This window comes from Triturus cristatus, chromosome 11 (assembly GCF_964204655.1).
Source record: "Triturus cristatus chromosome 11, aTriCri1.1, whole genome shotgun sequence".
Classification (NCBI taxonomy): Eukaryota; Metazoa; Chordata; class Amphibia; order Caudata; family Salamandridae; genus Triturus; species Triturus cristatus.
In genome coordinates, this window is record NC_140594.1 from 30,653,200 (window position 1) to 30,672,740 (window position 19,541).

General features: G+C 46.8%; 1 protein-coding gene across 5 annotated transcripts; it reads left to right on the forward strand.

Annotated features, from left to right (window-relative positions):
- The first annotated feature begins 8,135 nt into the window (after positions 1 to 8,135).
- On the forward strand, positions 8,136 to 15,891 carry RAN (RAN, member RAS oncogene family). 5 transcript variants are annotated; one of them, XM_085635263.1, is made up of 7 exons: positions 8,136 to 8,277; positions 8,944 to 8,993; positions 9,090 to 9,174; positions 9,298 to 9,423; positions 9,626 to 9,813; positions 14,902 to 15,072; positions 15,478 to 15,891. In XM_085635263.1, the coding sequence occupies exons 2-7, from the start codon at positions 8,958 to 8,960 to the stop codon at positions 15,520 to 15,522; spliced, it is 651 nt and encodes a 216-aa protein (XP_085491389.1). In that variant the 5' UTR covers positions 8,136 to 8,277; positions 8,944 to 8,957; the 3' UTR covers positions 15,523 to 15,891. The 5 variants fall into 5 exon arrangements, with proteins under 5 accessions (XP_085491389.1, XP_085491388.1, XP_085491393.1 ...); XM_085635262.1 differs by having other exon boundaries at positions 8,259 to 8,739; XM_085635267.1 differs by having other exon boundaries at positions 8,259 to 8,497.
- Positions 15,892 to 19,541: the final 3,650 nt, after the last annotated feature.

The window sequence follows — 19,541 nt, forward strand, 5'->3', positions numbered from 1 at the left end:
AAGGATCCGTGACATATCTGGGCATCAGGTAGGGAGTGGCCAGGTGGCGCCCCTCCAGTTGAAGGTCGATGCCATCCAGGCGTGGGAGCCCCCCGCAACCCAAACAGCTGTCCGGGCCTTCCTAGGCCTCACGGGCTACTACCGGCGATTTATCAAGGATTATGGCAGTATTGTGGGGCCCCTCACGGAGCTCACTTCCAAGAAGCAACCCAAGGCGGTGCACTGGACGCCCCGCTGTCAGACCGCTTTCGAAGCTCTCAAGGCGGCCATGTGCGCTGCCCCTGTGCTACAGGCCCCTGACTACAGCAAGGAGTTTGTGGTTCAGACCGATGCCTCGGAGTACGGGGTTGGGGGCGGTCCTCTCCCAGATGGACACCGAGGGCCTCGACCGACCTGTGGCCTTCATCAGCCGCCGACTGCTGCCACGAGAACAGAGGTGGAGCACCATCGAGCTGGAGGCCTTCGCTGTGGTATGGGCTCTCAAGAAATTCCGGCCCTACCTTTTCGGCACCCACTTCAGAGTCCAAACTGACCACCGGCCCCTGCGGTGGCTAATGCAAATGCGGGGCGAGAACCCCAAGTTGTTGCGATGGTCCATCTCGCTGCAAGGGATGGACTTCACCGTGGAGCACCGGCCCGGCAGCGACCACGCCAATGCCGACGGCCTGTCCAGATTCTTCCGCCTCGGCAAGGAGAACCCCCAAGGAGATGGGTGACTCTCCCTGCCTTCAGCTGGGGGGGATGCATGTTGGAGCCGGCCTCGTGGCGTGGTCCTGTTCCCCCTCGCTAAGCCGCACGAGGTCCCCTGCACCTCAGGGCTCCTCCATTTTGGATTGTACGTGACTCTACGCAACCGCCTACGTGACCCCGCTCCACCCGGCCTCGGTCCCAGCGAGGCCCGACATCGAGGCGCCCACCCCTGGCCAGGGGGATACCACGTGAACACTTCCCCACTCCCGGCGGAGGGCAGTATCGATGGGACCCCCAACCGTCCTCCCACACCTAGGTGCGATCGCCCCACAGCTCTCTGGGGCCTGGCGCCTCTCCTGCTGGGCGTCTGGCCGCTCCCAACCCGGCCTCTCTGCCCTACCGGACGCAAGGGTCTGGACATCAAAGGGCTCCAGACCTATATCTGGGGCGACCCGGCAACAAGACAGCAGTTGTATCCCGGAGTCAAGAGCCCTGCTGATCGGATCGCGGCTGACCCTAAGGAGAAAAGACTCATCCTGAAACCACGCTCTGAGCCCTGCTGACTACGTCGCGGCTCCACCGTGCTTAAAGACCTTCACGAACCTTTGGGGCCCTGCTGACGCTGTCGCGGCCCGACTTTGTTGAACTTACCATCAGAGCCCAGCTGACCTCATCGCGGCTCGACCGAAGCGGACCTACCACCGGAGCCCTGCTGACTGTGTCGCGGCTCGACCCAAGCGGAACTACCAACCGAGCCCTGCAGACACCGTCCCGGCTCTCCACGTTCGAGCTGCTTTGAGACCAGCACGCAAGGTCTGGCGCAGAGCCTCCCCGTACCAGGCTGGTACTAAGACTGTCCCGCTACCCTGTCCCTACAAAGACATTGAGACTCTTCCTGGATCACTTGATCACACTGTAAATATTGAATGTGCTACCATTGATAAAGTGCCGAGATAAGCAACTGATACGGAGTCCTGTGTGGTGGTGTTACTGGGCCTAGTACGATCACAGGAGAAGGACCTCGCCTAGGAGGCTTCTCAGCGGCGCTCGGCTATAACTTTGCGGTAGGAAGGGGCCCCGGAGTGGTCCCCCTGACTCCCCGGTGGTCCTCCCTCCAACACCCACTCTGCATTCTTGCTTCTCCCTCCCCACAATAACCCTCCTCTCGCTGTCGATTGCTCCCTCCCACGCCCCTTTGGCTACTTGCCCCGTCCCTCTCCTACCATCACGGGGTGTGTTTGTATATAGTGCAAACTTGACCCAAAGGTATCGGAGTGCTTTACATGAGCACCAGTTGCATTACAGATGGACACATTCATATGTTTTTTAGGCACGGTTAGATTAAATGATTTGCCAGGAATCACAGGATGTTGAGCTTCCCAGTTCCCCAGCTTCAAAGGCGGCCACTCTAGCGGTTACGCCACATCCTCTCCCCTTCGTATACCAATGCAAACCTTGCTTTGTTTTAGTTCGTTATTGATTGAACACATTGAAAGTATTTGGGAAACTACTAATTCATACGCTTGCAACTTCACAACTTTTACATATTTCTGTAGTTCTTGCAAGAAATACCCACGGTTAGCAAGAAGGAAAAAAACCAACACATCCTTACTGACCTGCCACCCACCCACGATGCCAATCACACCGGAAGCAATGGTAGGGCCACCGCAAGCCAAATACGCGCTGTTCTTTCGATTTTCTACAGGAACTTGTGAATAAACTTTATTTTCAAGTTGAATACTACACGTGACCTTCTTGCTTTGTTGACCAGAAGGCCCTATCCTGCTGTGATGTTTCTCGAGCAAAAACCTGCTTTGACTCAGCTTCCTCTGGGTGTGTGCACTGTAGGTCACTCCTTTCACCATCATTGAACTGTGCAGGGGCGAAGCCATGTCTTCAGACAGGCGCAGCCCTGCCTCAGGGGGACTGCAACTTACTCAGAGTCACTCATTGGCTGAGTAGGAGAAAGTAGGGACGTGATGCTAGTGAGAGGCTCTAGTATGAGAGATGTGCCTGTGCTGTGTGATGATAGTGGTGCCTGTACTGTGTTGTGTGATGATGATAGTGAGTGCCTGTAGTGTGCAGATGTGCGTTTACTAGGTGATAATGATAGTGAGTGCCTGTAGTGTGCAGATGTGCTTTTACTAGGTGATAATGATAGTGAGTGCCTGTAGTGTAGTACCTTTACTGTGTGATAATGATAGTGAGTGCTTGTAGTATGAGAGATGTGCCTGCACTGTGTGATAACGATAGTGAGTGCCTCTAGTGTGAGAGATGTGCCTGCACTGTGTGATAATGATAGTGAGTGCCTCTAGTGTGAGAGATGTGACTGTACTGTATGATAATGATAGTGAGTGCCTGTAGTGTGCAGATGTGCCTTTACTAGGTGATAATGATAGTAAATGCCTGTAGTGTGACAAATATACCTTTACTGTGTGATAATGATAGTGAGTGTCTCTAGTGTGAGAGATGTGCCTTTACTGTGTGATAGTGACAGTGTGTGCCTGTAGTGTGCAAGATGTCCCTTTACAGTGTGATAATGATAGCGAGTGCCTCGAGTGTGAGAGATGTGCCTGTACTGTATGATAATGATAGTGAGTGCCTCTAGTGTGAGAGATGTGCCTTTACTGTGTGATAGTGACAGTGTGTGCCTGTAGTGTGCAAGATGTCCCTTTACAGTGTGATAATGATAGCGAGTGCCTCTAGTGTGAGAGATGTGCCTGAACTGTATGATAATGATAGTGAGTGCCTCTAGTGTGAGAGATGTGCCTTTACTGTGTGATAGTGATAGTATGTGCCTGTAGTGTGCAAGATGTCCATTTACAGTGTGATAATGATAGCGAGTGCCTCGAGTGTGAGAGATGTGCCTGTACTGTATGATAATGATAGTGAGTGTCTCTAGTGTGAGAGATGTGCCTTTACTGTGTGATAGTGATAGTGTGTGCCTGTAGTGTGCAAGATGTCCCTTTACAGTGTGATAATGATAGTGAGTGCCTCTAGTGTGAGAGATGTGCCTGAACTGTATGATAATGATAGTGAGTGCCTCTAGTGTGAGAGATGTGCCTGTACTGTATGATAATGATAGTGAGTGCCTCTAGTGTGAGAGATGTGCCTTTACTGTGTGATAGTGATAGTGTGTGCCTGTAGTGTGCAAGATGTCCATTTATTTATTTATTAATCTTCTAAGGCGCACAGCTATCAAAAAGGTTTCCCAGCGCCGCTATACAGGAAAAGGAGAAGAGCTACCTAAGCTATCCGCAATTTATTGATTAAATAGCCACGCTTTTAAGTGTTTACGAAAATTGCTGAAAACAGTTTCCTTCCTAAGAAATAGGGGAAGGGAATTCCACAGATGAGGGCCTAGATAAGCAAAGGACCGACCACCCAAACGAGACCGTTTAATCCTAGGAACTAGAAACCTAGCCTGGTTAGAAGAACGGAGAGAACGCGGAGGTATATAAGGATGGACGATGGCCCTTAGATATTGAGGGGCACTACCAGACTTCACTTTAAACATATAGCTCAGGGTCTTGAACTTTACACGGTTCTCAACCCTGAGCCAGTGAAGCTCAAAAAGGGAGCTTGAAACAGAGGCCATTCTCGGGATCTGGCAAAGCAGCCTGGCCGCCGCGTTCTGCACCACCTGCAGTCTGCGTATCACATCCTTATTGGCTCCCAAATATAGGATGTTGCCGTAGTCCAGTCTAGATGTGATAAGAGCTTGGACTACCGCTCTTTGAGTGGAACTAGGCAACATCCAAAGGATCTTTCTGAGCCATTTCAGGATTGTGAAGCAGGTAGAAGCCACCTTCACTGCTTGCGACTTCATTGAAAGTTGGTTGTGAATGATCACACCCAGATTGCGAACTTGAGCGGTGGGTTGAGGGAGAGTTCCCATTTCAGGCGGCCAGTGCTGAGGGTCCCAGAGGTCTCTATTCTTTCCCAGAATAAGGACCTCCGTTTTATCGCCATTGAGTTTCAGTGAGTGGGCTTCCATCCATCCAGCAATTTTCCTGAGACCTGTCTGGAGAGAAGATGTCTTAGAAGTCCTATTTGCCGACAAGGACAAAATTATTTGAGTATCATCGGCGTAGGAAAAAATAGACAATCCTGCTTCTTTGGCAATACTTGCCAGCGGCTTAACATAAATGTTGAATAATAAAGGGCTCAAAATGGAGCCTTGAGGAACACCGTAAGGAGACAAATGAGTTTTCGATGCTGCCTCAGAAGAAAAAACCTGGAATGTTCGATTGGTCAGAAAATCGATAAGCCAATTAAGGGATGGGCCAACAACACCTAGCGAACGCAGAGCTGTCAGTAACACCAAATGAGACACCGTGTCAAAGGCGGCGCTTAAATCAAGCAAGATAAGCGCCGCCGTATCCCTGGCATCCAGATGACCGCGTAACTTCTCTGTGACCCCCAAGAGCGCAGTTTCAGTCGAGAAGCCTTCCCGAAAGCCTGACTGTGATGGATGTAGAAAATGTTGGGTGGCAACAAATTTAGTTAGTTGAATATTAATATGTTTTTCCAAAATGTTACTGTGTGATGATGATAGTGAGTGCCTGTAGTGTGCAAGATGTGCCTTTACTAGGTGATGATAGTGAGTGCCTGTAGTGTGCAAGATGTACCTTTACTGTGTGATAATGATAGTGAGTGCTTGTAGTATGAGAGATGTGCCTGCACTGTGTGATAATGATAGTGAGTGCTGTAGTGTTGGAGATGTACCTATACTGTGGGATGATAGTGAGTGCATGTAGTGTGAGAGATGTACCTGTACTGTGTGATGATGATAGTGAGTGCCTCTAGTGTGAGCAATATACCTTTACTGTGTGATAATGATAGTGAGTGCCTGTAGTGTGAGAGATGTACCTTTACTGTGTGATAATGATAGTGAGTACTTGTAGTGTGAGAAATATACCTTTACTGTGTGATAATGATTGATAGTGAGTGCCTGTAGTGTGAGAAATATACCTTTAGTGTGTGATAATGATAGTGAGTGCCTGTAGTGTGAGAGATGTACCTTTGCTGTGTGATAATGATAGTGAGTGCCTGTAGTGTGAGAGATGTGCATGTACAGTGTGATAATGATAATGAGTGCCTCTAGTGTGAAATATGTGCCTGTATAGTGTGATAATGATAGTGAGTGTCTCTAGTGTGAGAGATGTACCTTTACTGTGTGATGATGATAGTGAGTGCCTCTAGTGTGAGAGATGTGCATGTACAGTGTGATAATGATAGTGAGTGCCTCTAGTGTGAGAGATGTGCCTTTATTGTATGGTGATAGTGAGTGCCTCTAGTGTGAAATATGTGCCTGTATAGTGTGATAATGATAGTGAGTGTCTCTAGTGTGAGAGATGTACCTTTACTGTGTGATGATGATAGTGAGTGCCTCTAGTGTGAGAGATGTGCATGTACAGTGTGATAATGATAGTGAGTGCCTCTAGTGTGAGAGATGTGCCTTTATTGTATGGTGATAGTGAGTGCCTGTAGTGTGAGAGATGTACCTGCACAGTGTGATAATGATAGTGAGTGCCTCTAGTGTGAGGGATGTGCCTTTACTAGGTGATAATGATAGTAAATGCCTGTAGTGTGACAAATATACCTTTACTGTGTGATAATGATAGTGAGTGCCTCGAGTGTGAGAGATGTTCCTGTACAGTGTGATAATGATAGTGAGTGTCTCTAGTGTGAGAGATGTGCGTTTACTGGGTGATAATGATAGTGAGTCCGTGTAGTGTGCAAGATATGCCTGTACTGTATGATAATGATAGTGAGTGCCTCTAGTGTGAGAGATTTACCTGTACTGTCTGATAATGCATGCCTGTAGTGTGCAAGATGTCCGTTTACAGGGTGATAATGATAGGGAGTGCCTCTAGTGTGAGAGATTTACCTGTACTGAATGATAATGCATGCCTGTAGTGTGCAAGATGTCCGTTTACAGGGTGTAATGATAGTGAGTGCCTCTAGTGTGAGAGATGTACCTGTACTGTATGATAATGCATGCCTGTAGTGTGCAAGATGTCCCTTTACAGGGTGATAATGATAGGGAGTACCTCTAGTGTGAGAGATGTGCCAGTACCATATGATAATGATGGTGCGTGCCTGTAGTGTGCAAAATGTACCTTTACTATGTGATAATGATAGTGAGTGTCTCTAGTGTGAGAGATGTCCCTTTTCTGTGTTATAATGACAGTGAGTGCCTGTAGTCTGAAGATGTACCTTTACTGTGTGATAGTGATAGTGAGCGTCTCTAGTGTGAGAGATGTGCCTGTACTGTGTGATAATGATAGTGAGTGTATGTAGAGTGCAAGATGTGCCTGTCCTGTGTGATAATGTTAGTGGCTCTAGTGTGAGAGATGTGCTTATACTGTATGATAGTTAGTGTCTCTAGTGTGAGAGGTGTACCTGCACTGCATGGTAATGATGGTGAGTGCTTGTAGTGTGAGAGATGTGCCTTTATTGCGTGATAACGATAATGGTGCCTGTAGTGTGAGAGATGTGCCTGTCCTGTTTGAGGTGATGATGGCGCGTGCATGCACTGTATGAAGTGTTCATTTAGTGACTGCCTGGATTATATGAGATGATCACACTGTTCGTGCCTGTGCTCAGGCACTGCTACTGTGTACGCCTGTACCGTGACTTAATGAGTGCCTGCAGTGTGCGGACAGTGTGAGGTAATCTTGGAGAATGCCTGTACTGTTTGTTGATTGCGTAAGTGTGCCTGCACAGAGGCAAGGGTTGACAGTCGCTGATACTGAGGTGGTGCCTGTGACTGGTGAGATAAGGGCAGGGCGCGCCTGTACTGTATAATTATGGTGAGTGCCAGTAGTGTGAGAGATGTACCTGTACTGATGATGGTGTAAGTGAATATGCCTGCCTACCTGCACTGCAGCAGCGGTTGACAGAGGCTGAGAGATGTACCTGTACTGGTGTACTGGTGTTGTGCCTGTGACTGGTGAGATAATGGCAGGGCGCGCCTGTACTGTATAATGATGGTGAGTGCCTGTAATGTGAAATGTGCCTGTACTATTGGTGATGGTGTAACTGAAGGTGTCTGCACTGCAGCAGGGGTTGACAGAGGCTGATAGATAGTGAGGCTGTGCATGTGACTGGTGAGATAAGGGCAGAGCGCGCCTGTATTGTATAATGATGGTGAGTGCCTGTAGTGTGAGAGATGTGCCTGTACTGTTGGTGATGGTGTGGATGAAGGTGCGGCTTGACAGTCGCTGATAGTGAGTCTGTGTCTGAGACTAGTGAGATAAGGGCAGGGCGCGCCTGTACTGCTAAAACCGCGTCTGTAATCCGCAGCCTGTGCTGCTGCGTCACGGGAACACGCTCTGTGACGTCAGCCTCTGCTGTGACGTCCGTGTCCCTGCGCGCGGCAAAAGCTTCGGACTCGCTGGAGCCGCGCATGCGCAGTGGTCACCTTGTTTCCCGCCTTTGCCCCTTATTCTTTCATTCAAACGCATCTACCATTCCGAGCCGGTTGGTGCAGTGACGCAGGAGGTCACGTGGGCGCGTGCGCAGTTGGGGTATTTGAATCGCGCTTCCGCCATTTTGCAGCTGCTCAGACTCTTCTGGAAGGTGAGTGCTTGGAATCCGCCGCGCATCGCTGCCATCCGACCCCGCGCATCCCCCCGGCGCCCACCCCGTCACCCGCAGGCCCTGTGCCATCCAAGGACCTCGCAGACACGGCTGGCTAGCGCTCCGCTGCCCCCTTACAGGCCCGCAGACTTGGCGCGCTTTTTACCCGCCCTCCCTGAGGTAACTGCTGTAGTCAAAGTGGGCCCGGACGCTCCGTGAGGTAGGGTCAGCGGGCGGGTCACAGAGGCCTCGGCCGGGTCCTATGGGTGAAGGAGGGTGCCTTTCCTGAGGGGGATCCCACACTTGTGAGAGACTTGACCCAGGATAAGGGGAGCGCGCCGGCGGCTACCCTGACTAGTGGCTTCCCGTTTCCTGAGGGCGGGTGGTACGTGGTGTAGGATCTTCGGGCGGTGATGGAGGCCTCAGGGGCCGGCGGCAGCGGTCTGCGGGACTCACTGGAAGGTGCGGGCGGCTGGGGAGTTCCTTCTCCGGGAGGGCGCGGTCCGGGGTTGAGGCCCATGCTGCCCCGTCACTGCTTCCCGGAGGCCCAGGCTGTGGCGGGAAGCGGGCGGGTCCGTTCAGAGGGGCCGGGGTAGCGCGCTTCTGGGGCGGGGGCTGGTCCTTCCTCACGTGTCCGCGGACTAACGCTCTCTGCTCTCCCCACAGATCCCCCGCACACCATGGCTTCCCAGGGAGACCCGCAGGTTCAGTTCAAGGTAAGAGGCCGCCCGGCTCACTTTACTCTCTCCCCCCCCCCACCCACCCCCCTTCCGGGGACGGCCGCACTCACACTCCCGACTCTTGTTTTACAGCTTGTCTTAGTCGGGGATGGCGGCACCGGCAAGACCACCTTCGTCAAGCGCCACTTGACCGGCGAGTTCGAGAAGAAGTATGTGGGTAGGTGTCTGCCGCTCTGTGCTCGTGGACCCTGATGAGATGCGTGTATGCTCCTGAACCCTGTGCACGGTCCCTGCTGGCCGGGACTCCTCCATCACTGATGCTCTTCCTCTCTCCCTGCAGCCACACTCGGAGTCGAAGTCCACCCTCTCGTTTTCCACACGAACCGAGGCCCCATCAAGTTCAACGTCTGGGACACCGCCGGGCAGGAGAAGTTTGGCGGCCTTCGAGATGGCTACTATATTCAAGGTACGTCTCAGTGTTAAAGCCCTTCTCTTGGGGTGCCCAAAGCGCTGCATGTGACAGAACTGGTGCTCTTGGCGCAGTCGGACCAGTTCCTCTGCTCCCCCGTGGGCTCCTTTTTGGCTGATGTTAGCAGTGCCTGCCCCACCTCCTTGTGCAGCATGTTTACACCTGCCCTCTCTAATACTACTCTTTGTCCCCCTTCCAGCCCAGTGTGCCATTATCATGTTTGACGTCACATCAAGAGTCACATACAAAAATGTTCCCAATTGGCATCGGGACTTGGTGCGAGTGTGCGAAAACATCCCCATCGTGCTGTGTGGCAACAAAGTGGATATCAAAGACAGGAAAGTGAAGGCAAAGTCCATAGTCTTCCACAGGAAGAAGAACCTCCAGGTATGTACCTATAGCACGCTGCCCAGGAGCCTACAATCATTGGTCACCGCCTTGTGTGGGCTAGTCATCCATGCACTCCATTTAATTAGAGGTACGTTAGTGTCTTTGGTGTGAGTAGAAGTAGGTTGTAAAGGGCATACCATTTAGAGTAGTTTATATACGGTAGAGGCATGCTCTCAAAATAAAGGCCTAAGCGAAGCATGGTATATTAAACGAATGCGTGGATTTACCGTAGCCCAACGCCCGGGACATATTGTTTAGGGTCCAGGGCAACACGTTTTCATGAGTATTTTGTCCTTGGGACAAGTTGGCCCACCCCCAGTAGCACAAACCCTTTGGCTGCCAGTTTATAGTACTACATTACAGATCAGGGAAGGGCATTGTCTGCAGTTAAGGTAATATTTGTGTCCATGTGTTAATGCTGTTCAAACTAGTATTTATGGTTCATTAATGCAAAGGCTTTATTTTTAAAGTGAGCGCTGTAAGAATGTTGTAAGCTCCGACTGCACTACTGACAGTGATTAGTGTGTAAACATGTGTACACACGTTTTCGATGGTTAGCAATATGAGGCTATGTATAATGCTCCCAGAATGCTCTCTGGTTGGATGCAATTATTTGCAGAAGCTTGAAAGCAAGATTAAGGATTCTTTGTTTTCAAAATAAAATGTTCAAGTGCGAAAACATCTTGCAAACTACTAAAAATGTAGGTACTGTTTCTGGGCAGCATCATTCAGTAAAATGTGTAGTATGCTAGTATTTACCGAGAATATTCTTAATAGAAAATCATTAAAACAAACCAGCATTGGTTAAGCCAGTAGGTCTGAAATTGTTGGTCAGCCTTTTGGTTTTGTCAACGTGACTTGTTGTGGCATGGTTTTTGTAAACCTTATTGGTGTGGGAGATGCCAGGCCCTCAACACTAACTAACCATGGTAAAAGCATATTGTTTTGGTCTCAGCACACATTGCACAGTAGTGGCCTGGCACTAAACCATACTTAAGCTCCTTGTGAAAGAACAGAATGCTGTCACTCTGAAGCTAGCCGATGGAGAGAGACAAAATTGTAAACAAAAGGTCATGGTTCATGCTAGACCTAATAAGGGGACCAGTTAATAAAGCGCACTAATGTCTTTCGATTAAGTGCAGATATATTACTTTTGTGAAATCATAAAGACTACACAGAAGTAGGCCTAGAAATAGTACTCCTAGAAAATATTTGTGAACTGCATTTAAGGATGAGCGAATATGCAAGTATAGACTTGCTCATGCGAAAATCTGAGTGGAAGGAGTTTTTTTGCCTGCTGTTGGGAGTAAATATTCAACCTTTCTCAGTACAGGAAAAGATTAGACAAGAGTTGGTGAAAACCCTTAACGGGTAAGTTAGTAGGTTTGCACAGACTTAAAGGGCGCTCTAACTCTCGGCCCCAGTATGTAGATCATGTAACTGCAGCAAATGATTGACGGAATGCAGAATGATTCAAAATCCTCCCGTCCTGGAGATTTGGTTTAAATCCATAGTTTTGCCACTACGCCACCCCAGTTCTTGACCCTGTGAATCATGGGAACAGTCCAGACCAAACTGCCAAGCCAGGTCCTCTCTGAACCGGAAACCAGCATCCTGGGACATCTCGGGGTATTACTCTTCATCAGCCAGGCTAGCTTGAATCCAGTTGGCAAGGGAAGCACGTCTGGGCATACTGAGCCCACTTAGGGTGAAAAAGTATAACTGCAACACATTTGGAATGCTGAATGATTTAAACGTTCTCTCCCAATCAAGATATCTGGGTTAGATCTATGGTTCTTTTGCCCACTACGCCACCCCAGTTAGACCCAGCCATATGAAATCAGTCTTGACCCTGTGGCTAATTACATGGCACAAAAAGGACAAGTGAAGTTTGTTACATGACAAGTAGATTTATGAAGCAACCTGCCCCATGGGCAAGTAGATATTTTATTAAATTTCACACCCCTACATTTGCTCTTCCCAGTCTGAACGCTCGGCGCCCCTTTCCATGATGCTAGTGTCATGTGGGATGGTGTGCATTATACATCAGTCCATTTAAATTCTGGTTAAATCCATATATTGTCTGACCCTGCTGTGTGGCGGTATCCTGTTCTTTCACAAGGAGCATATCTGCACCGTTCTGTTAAGTGCTTGGGACTACTGTGGCAAAGTGGTTTGTATTTTTTGGGCCAAAAATGTTTCCGGTTTTTACTTTTTTTTTGTGTGTGTTGAGCTCCCAAAAGTTTTGAAGTCGTGTTAACTCGTCAACAAAACACTGACCAATTGCAGAACTAGTGTTTGTTTTCATGTTTCCCAAAATCTCGTTTGAACTGGTTACTCTTCCCGTTATGCATATTTTTGAAAATACTAGCATACGTTGACGCACTTTACTAAATGATGCTTCAAAAATAGCAACTAAAATTTCAGTTTTCCTAGTTACATTTTTCTGAACATTATTTTGAAATCAAAGAATTGTCAATCTTGCTTTGAAGGTTCTGGACATATTTGCATCTAATCTGCATGTTCTGGGAGCATTAGAAGTAGCCTCGTGGTAAACACTTCTAACTGGGGTACCCATGTTTATACTGTCAGTGTAGTAAGCTCAGCGCGCTCTACACTCCCTTGGAGCACTCGCCCAAATGTCTTTACATTAGTGAACCATAAACACTAGTTGGTCCAGAATTCAAATGTTACCTCAACTCATGTGTAAAATTGGGTCTCAGCAAACCTTTATCATTTGCACATCACCTAGTAAGTTCATCCTATTAAATTTATTAACAAACGAGCTTTCATAACTAAAACATTTGTTCCATTAGCTATTTGAATGTTGCTCTTTAGTCGGGGGCTGGGGGGATCCGACATCCCGGAGCCTTTCATGTAAATGGACTTGTGACCTTTTGTCTGTAGACAAATGTGACTGGAAATCCAATATTTATAGGTATCTTTATTGCTCCTTCACTTTCTAAGTAAACAGCACTCCTATTTGTCAGCATGCCAGAACTGGTGAGTAGGTCCTAAATCTAGCTCTCCACATGGGAATTACCTAAATTCTGCAAGATTACATAAGATTTATGCAATAAGAGCAATCGTAGGTTTAGTGCTACTTTTTACTGCAAAAATGCCCCCATGCAGTGAAGAGACAAATGTGTATTGAGTGTGGTGCTTATGCAGCAGGACAAGAACCGCAAATCTCTTGCTTTAGAATCCCCCAATTACAATTCACCATGTGTATTAGAGATGTTGCCTGGTGTACTTGTTTGCTACGCATGGTAACATGCACTGGCCCTATATAGATCTCCCAACATGTGAGCAGCACTCAACAGCGGCATTTGCTGTTGACTTTATTCGGGTTTGGAAGGTGCTACGCCTGCCGATTCCAAAAAGTCGATCCATTTATTACCCTAATGTATAGTTTTTGTGTAAACCTATGGACGGGCGCTACAGAGGATATCGATTGTATGAACTTGGCTGAGAGGTCAATGTGACCAAGCAATCTGTGTCCAAAGAAGACGGGATTCTTATAACTGCTGTTCATGTACAAATGGCGTTTTTGAAGTAATGGAATATGGCGGTATTAGTTTCTGATGGCTTTTTATGATATTCAGGCTCACATTAGGCATTTAGATCCTAGCAACACTTTCCTACAAATGTAGATAAAGTGGCTGGAATTGAGCCTATGAAGCGGTAGTTCCCGGCTTTGAACCCATAAGCTAGCCAGTTTAAGATATTTTCCTTATCTTTTACCACACTGAAAGGATGGTCTTTTAATTCAGACAAGGGCTGGAGGAACCCAAAGGGTCCAATGGCTAGAGGGAAATGTCATACATGTCGTCTTTATTGACAAGGTCCTTAACTTTGCCTAAAACTGCCCAACATGTATACATTTGCCTTTTTTGAATGCAGACAAAACTAGTGGGATTTCTCCAGTGGTCCAAAGCAAACAATCCTTGACCCTAAGCTAATGTCCTATGTAGTAACACATCCCTATTGGTTGCCTCCGATACCCAAAGACCAGTAGCCGGAATGCTGGGCGTACTTTAGTGTGCAGTGGGGTGGGAATTGCAATACAAAGCGGGTATTTGTCAAGAAGGGAAGAGTTATTCAGCACAGGTAAAGCTGAGGAGCTGTTAGGCATCCAGTGACTTAGTTAGACCTATCCCAGTGTTACTCGGGACAGTTGTTTGCACTGTTAGTGGTTCTGGGTGGTGGTTATTACACCTGATGTGTTTTGTGCTCCACTAGCCAGCACCTTGCTGACTAGTACTACACAGCCATCTCTTACCTCCGCCACTGTTCATTGGGCAATGACAGTTGAACACTTGCCATGCTTTAGTAAAATGTCTACACCTTCGAACATTTGGTCTTGCAGAACAAGTGATGGCATTGGGCAAGTGTGCTGTTGGCCACTTTCCTCCTCAATCTAGCATGATTTGTAGAGCGCAGCTAGGGTATCCAGGCACACTATACTGCTGGGGTGGAATCTGTTGAACAGCCAGGTCTGGAGTGCCTCCCTAAATTTCTGAAGTGGGTAACTTTGTAATGTGAGCATCACTAGTGGGGCTTTGGCGCGACATTGTAATACTATTGAAGTGTCTTGGATAACTAGTTTTTTTCCCCTCTGGCAGCGTACTGGGGTGGAGGGCAGTCATTAACCTACATGCATTTTTGGGTCTAATATGGCAGTGCAACTGTCACCTGGCCTTTTAACCTATACCTGTGGCGTTGCTTCCCCGCAAATACGTAATCCTTACCATGCTTTACGAAGTGGCTCCATTACTTGTATTTGTGTGGTCGTGGTTCTTCTTTAACCCGGGATGTTTGTTAATTCTCAAAGGTGGCTCGTAAAGAATAATTTTAACTACTGACCTTTGAAGGGTTGTATGAAAGAATGGGCAATAGTGGACACATCCTGCAACTTTGTGCTCTGTAGATTGTTTGAGATAACTGTACACTGGCTGAAATTGTTTGAAATAACTACTCTGGCTGAAATTGTATGTCGGAGCATTATACTTAGAAACGTGCCCACCTGTTTGAGCTACTGCCTGCTTTTACTAACTTTTTTTTTTTTTTTTTTTTTTTTTTTAGTACTACGATATTTCTGCAAAAAGTAATTACAACTTTGAGAAACCCTTCCTTTGGCTAGCAAGAAAATTAATCGGCGATCCCAATTTGGAGTTTGTAGCTATGCCTGCTCTTGCTCCACCTGAAGTTGTAATGGACCCAGCATTGGCAGCACAATACGAGCAAGATTTACAGGTAAGTGGGTGATTTTAGTTATAGGTGGACCTGGGCAGAGTTCTGCAAGCAGCGGAGTGCGCTGCGTCATGCTGTTCAGTCTGACTTTTAGCACCAGGTGTCGTGGTTTGAGGACCAATATTTGTGCTTGTAACTATGGTTGACATTTATGCATAAACTTTTAGTAACTGCCAGGTTGTGAATGACCGGTCATTGATAGAGGTGTAGCTTGTACTGAATACGTGGTGGGTTTCGAAGGGTGGTAGTATTGGAGGCCTAAAAGGACTACCATGAGAGATTAAATCATAAGGGGGGGGGGGGGGGGGTCGATTGCATGTCACTATGGTAGTGCGAGCTTTTGACACATTATTGCATCAATGTATGGTACTGCATTTTCAGTGTGGTAATTAATTTATCCTCTTTCAGATTGCCCAGACCACTGCATTGCCAGATGAGGATGATGATCTGTGAGCAAAGCTGGAGCCCAGCGTCAGAAGTCTAGTTTTATAGGCAACTGTCCTGTGATGTCGATGGTGCAGCGTGTTTGCCACTTTATTATCTAGCTGAGCAGAACATGTGCTTTAATCTTTGGGATGCGGAAGGAGATGAGTGGGCTTCGGAGTGAATGTGGCAGTAAAAATTAATTCCTTCATATTTTGGACCTGCGTATTTAGCTGTTTTGGACTGCAATTACTTTATCCTCACGTTTCGAATCTAATTTAAAGACTGCTACAGTCGCATCACATTCAGTGGTGAACCCTGTTACTGTCGTTCGCGTTCCTTTTCGTTTAGACCATAATAAAGTTGTATTACAAAAACCCAAGCAAGTCAACTTTTATACACAGTTGTAAAGTATCAATTATTTTTTGGGCACGCATTGTGCGATCTGTTGGGTACCCTTCAGATCTGTTTGCTTTGTTTTCACTAAGACCGTTTGCAATTGCATATCACTTAAAAGCTACTGGAGCAACAAGCGCATGTTAGACGTTTTAAAAAAAATGGCTTTTGTAAGAAGCAAAGATGGGTGAGTTTATGAAACTTTTGCCAATTGAATTGTACTCAAGTTTCGTTTTTCACTTGTATATAGCTGACATAGCCATTCCAGTTTTAAAGTAGATGTCTGTCCGTCATAACTGCTAATCTGATACTTTTGCCTTATTGATTCAACCGACTGTTGCTCCGTCTCCTCACTTGCTATCCTTGGAACTACAAATGAAGTAGACGCTGCAATTAGTGCTTAACGCCCCTAAACTAAAGCAACAGCCACTCAAAGGTGCCTATTGACGGGTACTTATGGACACATTAAATGGTTGGCTTCAGTAACCTGATAAAACGGTGTAGACGTTGACAATGTTGCAAAAGAAATATTGCATTCTGAATGGCTTACTAACCTGCGACTGTGCAATGTTGAAATGGACCCAGACTAATATTGGTCCCCACAGTATTTGCTAATAAAATGTTAGACGTGATTACCATGCGTAGTTGTAATTCGGTGCAGTCATCTGATTGACATGGTGAGCGCCCAACAGTGTGCCTTGCGTAGAGCCAGGAGCCTTACTTATTAGATGCTGTTCTGGTTTATGGCGAAGGTTCTTTGACATCTGTTTTGATTTTAAAAAAAGGATGTTGGTCTCTTGAGGCTGATATATTGAGAGCCCCCTCATACCATGTGATCACAAAAGAGTTGTGATGAAGGCCCTGCAGAGATGCCCTCGTGATTCCTTACACAGAATGACCCATCCACTGCTTTGGTGCCTCCTATGCAGGTTGCATGGTTAACTGATTCCCTAGGTTCCTGAAGATGATTGTATCCAGTGTGAAAAGGTGTTCGAATAACCACTTTCAGCACATTGATGTGCAGTTACTCTTAACCAATGGGTCCTCCAGAGTGTGATGTCCCTAGTTTTAGGGCACCTTCCCCTGTATTTTCTTTCGGGATTAGACTTTGCCCTTATGACCAAGGCGGCCATTGATTGCGCTGTGAGATCTTCATTGGGTTTAATGAACAGAATTAAATTTTAATCTGCAATAGTTAAGGCTGTTTCTTGGTGTTGGGAGTGTTCTGTTGGTTGGTGTCTGATTCTGATGCACTAACTGCACACTTGTCTCTTAACTGCCAAATTTTGACTGGTCCATGCAGCATGTTCTAGTAGGGTAGAGTAATCCCCTTTCCCACCACATCGCGAAACTAGAAGGAAAGACCCATGGCAAGCACATCTTTTAGTCAACCTTTTTTTTTTGGTCTTCTCCAGTTGTCCAGGCTGCTACTGATGTCCTGCGGCTCCTAAAACCTTCGACCCGCAGCTCCCATGACCTGTTGGCCATTGCCTGTGTCCACTTATTTTTTTTTTTGTGGGAAGGGAGGGTGGGATGTAAGCCCAGCCTCGGGAGTACTTGCATTTTTCCTCCCTGAAAATAGTTTGGATGAAGCTGATTAAGGTTTTCTGAACAGACGCAAGGTGTTTCGTATTACTAAGGCGGCACCTCCAATAAAATATTCTTAGTTACATGTCTTTGATTCCTTTTCCAGCATGTCAATCTTTTTCATCCCATTTACAGTGTTAGATAGCATGCTTATGCATGTAGGCCCCATTGTTAATGTTCTGCCCTTGAAGAATGTGCATACACTTCTATTTCTACCCATGTCATACTTCCCAACACTCCTGTCTCAGCTGGGTGACTCACGATTTTGTAAACCACACAGCTTTATTTTTGCTGTCTCCACCCTAAAATTGCCTCAATCAATGCAAGTAAAGTAAATTCCTGTTTTTAAGTCTTTCTTGCTGCCAAATGTTTGCAGTATGCCATATATGGTTTTACTTGCCTGTGCTAAGGAGATTAGCCCTGTCTGGAAATGTGTTCTTGAAAGAAATGTATACTGGAAGTACCTATGGTTAAAGTGTCAGAACTTGATACAGTGTTTAATAGACAAAATGTACTTTCCTAAACTTGCACTGGTGTAAAATGCATTATAGAGAAACACAAATATTAAGTCTAATAATCAGGCATCTCCTGCTTACTTTGGAAGTGTTGGAACGTGGGGATCCAGTGCAATATGGAGGATATCTCCCTTGACATGCCGTCAATTAAGCACTGCATTTATAGCTTTCGGCATGTCACCGACAAGTCATGGACATCATGCATGTAAGTCTTAGTTTAAAGCAAACAGCGGCTGTTCTGAACGCTCTGCAGGTGACCCAAGCTGACCAGGATTGTTGCGATGAAGTGTGGTGTGTGGCCGACTGGTTTGGGCGCTAATGACGGCTTGGGTTGAGCAATCCGTATGAGGGTCTTGCTTAGGCTATCCTGGATGAGGTCCCAACAGATATCTAGCATCTCTAGTGGTGCGTACGTTTTTGGCAGGGAAGTAAACTATTCTTTGGAATGCTTTAAGGAAAGCAGGTCCATATAGCATTCATTTCCAAAACCCAAATGCCACTCTGCTTCCAGCTTAAGCATCCAAACTTTTTTTTTTGTCAGAGGTTGCAGCTTGCAAAGGCAATACCCAGGGCAGCTGGGACAATCAGCAACAGTTCCCCTAACCTTTTAACTGCTGTAATCTCTCAAGTGTCCTTTGTGGCACACAGCCACCCTGGTGGGCAGGATCTATTATTTATCTATGGTCCAACGACTACCCTACGGTCCAGTCAGAATGCACCACATTGTTTAACTTGGGGCCTAGGTCTGTGAGGTTTGGCTTTCATCTACATGGGTGCTTGGACTGAGCTCGGTGCACTGTCGTTTTAGTGGTGAAGTCCATGTCATTGTTAGCCCACACACCCTGACTGAATAGAACTGCTTGTGCAGTGTCCTTGCTTTCTGGGTTACTAACTGTTTAAACTGGGTGGGGCTCAGGGATGCAGTGACTCAAACCTAATTTTGTACTTTAGAATAGGACACTCGTGCCCTACTGAGAAGACAACAGTTAATGTTGACATTCTCGTTTGCCTAGTGCATGCATAATAAATGCACAATGTATTTTTTGAGTACAAAATGGACAGTTCAACATTCGATGTTCCTTTGCATCCTTAAAGAGTAATCCTATTCGTGTATGGAGTTGGTAACTTTCTTCTAAATTTCCATGGGGCTCAGTTCAGTGTACTGGTTAATCATGAGTAAGCTATTGTTTTCGGACTTTAGCCGAGTGTTCCCTTGGTGAGGCAAATAGCTGGACTCTACTCCTAATTCTATCAACTCGGCACAAGTGGCTGCTGCAGCAGTCTGGCAGGACTTGTAATAACTTGATTTAAAGGACTGTCCAATTTGGTGGTAAATTAATGTCATTTTTGTATAAGGTTGCCCACTGGCATGCCCCACATTGGGTTCTTCCCATTAATCTGGCAACTTTGAGCAGTGTGGTGAATACGCCCACTTGGACAAACATCCAGCCAGACCTTGCACTGTAGATAATTGTGGAGAAGTACTCCCATAACTTGATATCAAAGATTTAATCAAATACTAAGTTTAAAGAAAGTGGCCCAGCCGCCTCA

Excerpts from the sequence above, each read along its gene's own strand:
- RAN (XM_085635262.1), top strand. The coding sequence starts at position 8,691 with ATGGAGGCCTCAGGGGCCGGCGGCAGCGGTCTGCGGGACTCACTGGAA. Across the intron at positions 8,994-9,089 it reads ACCCGCAGGTTCAGTTCAAG|CTTGTCTTAGTCGGGGATGG; the intron begins GTAAGAGGCCGC and ends CTTGTTTTACAG. Across the intron at positions 15,073-15,477 it reads AATACGAGCAAGATTTACAG|ATTGCCCAGACCACTGCATT; the intron begins GTAAGTGGGTGA and ends ATCCTCTTTCAG.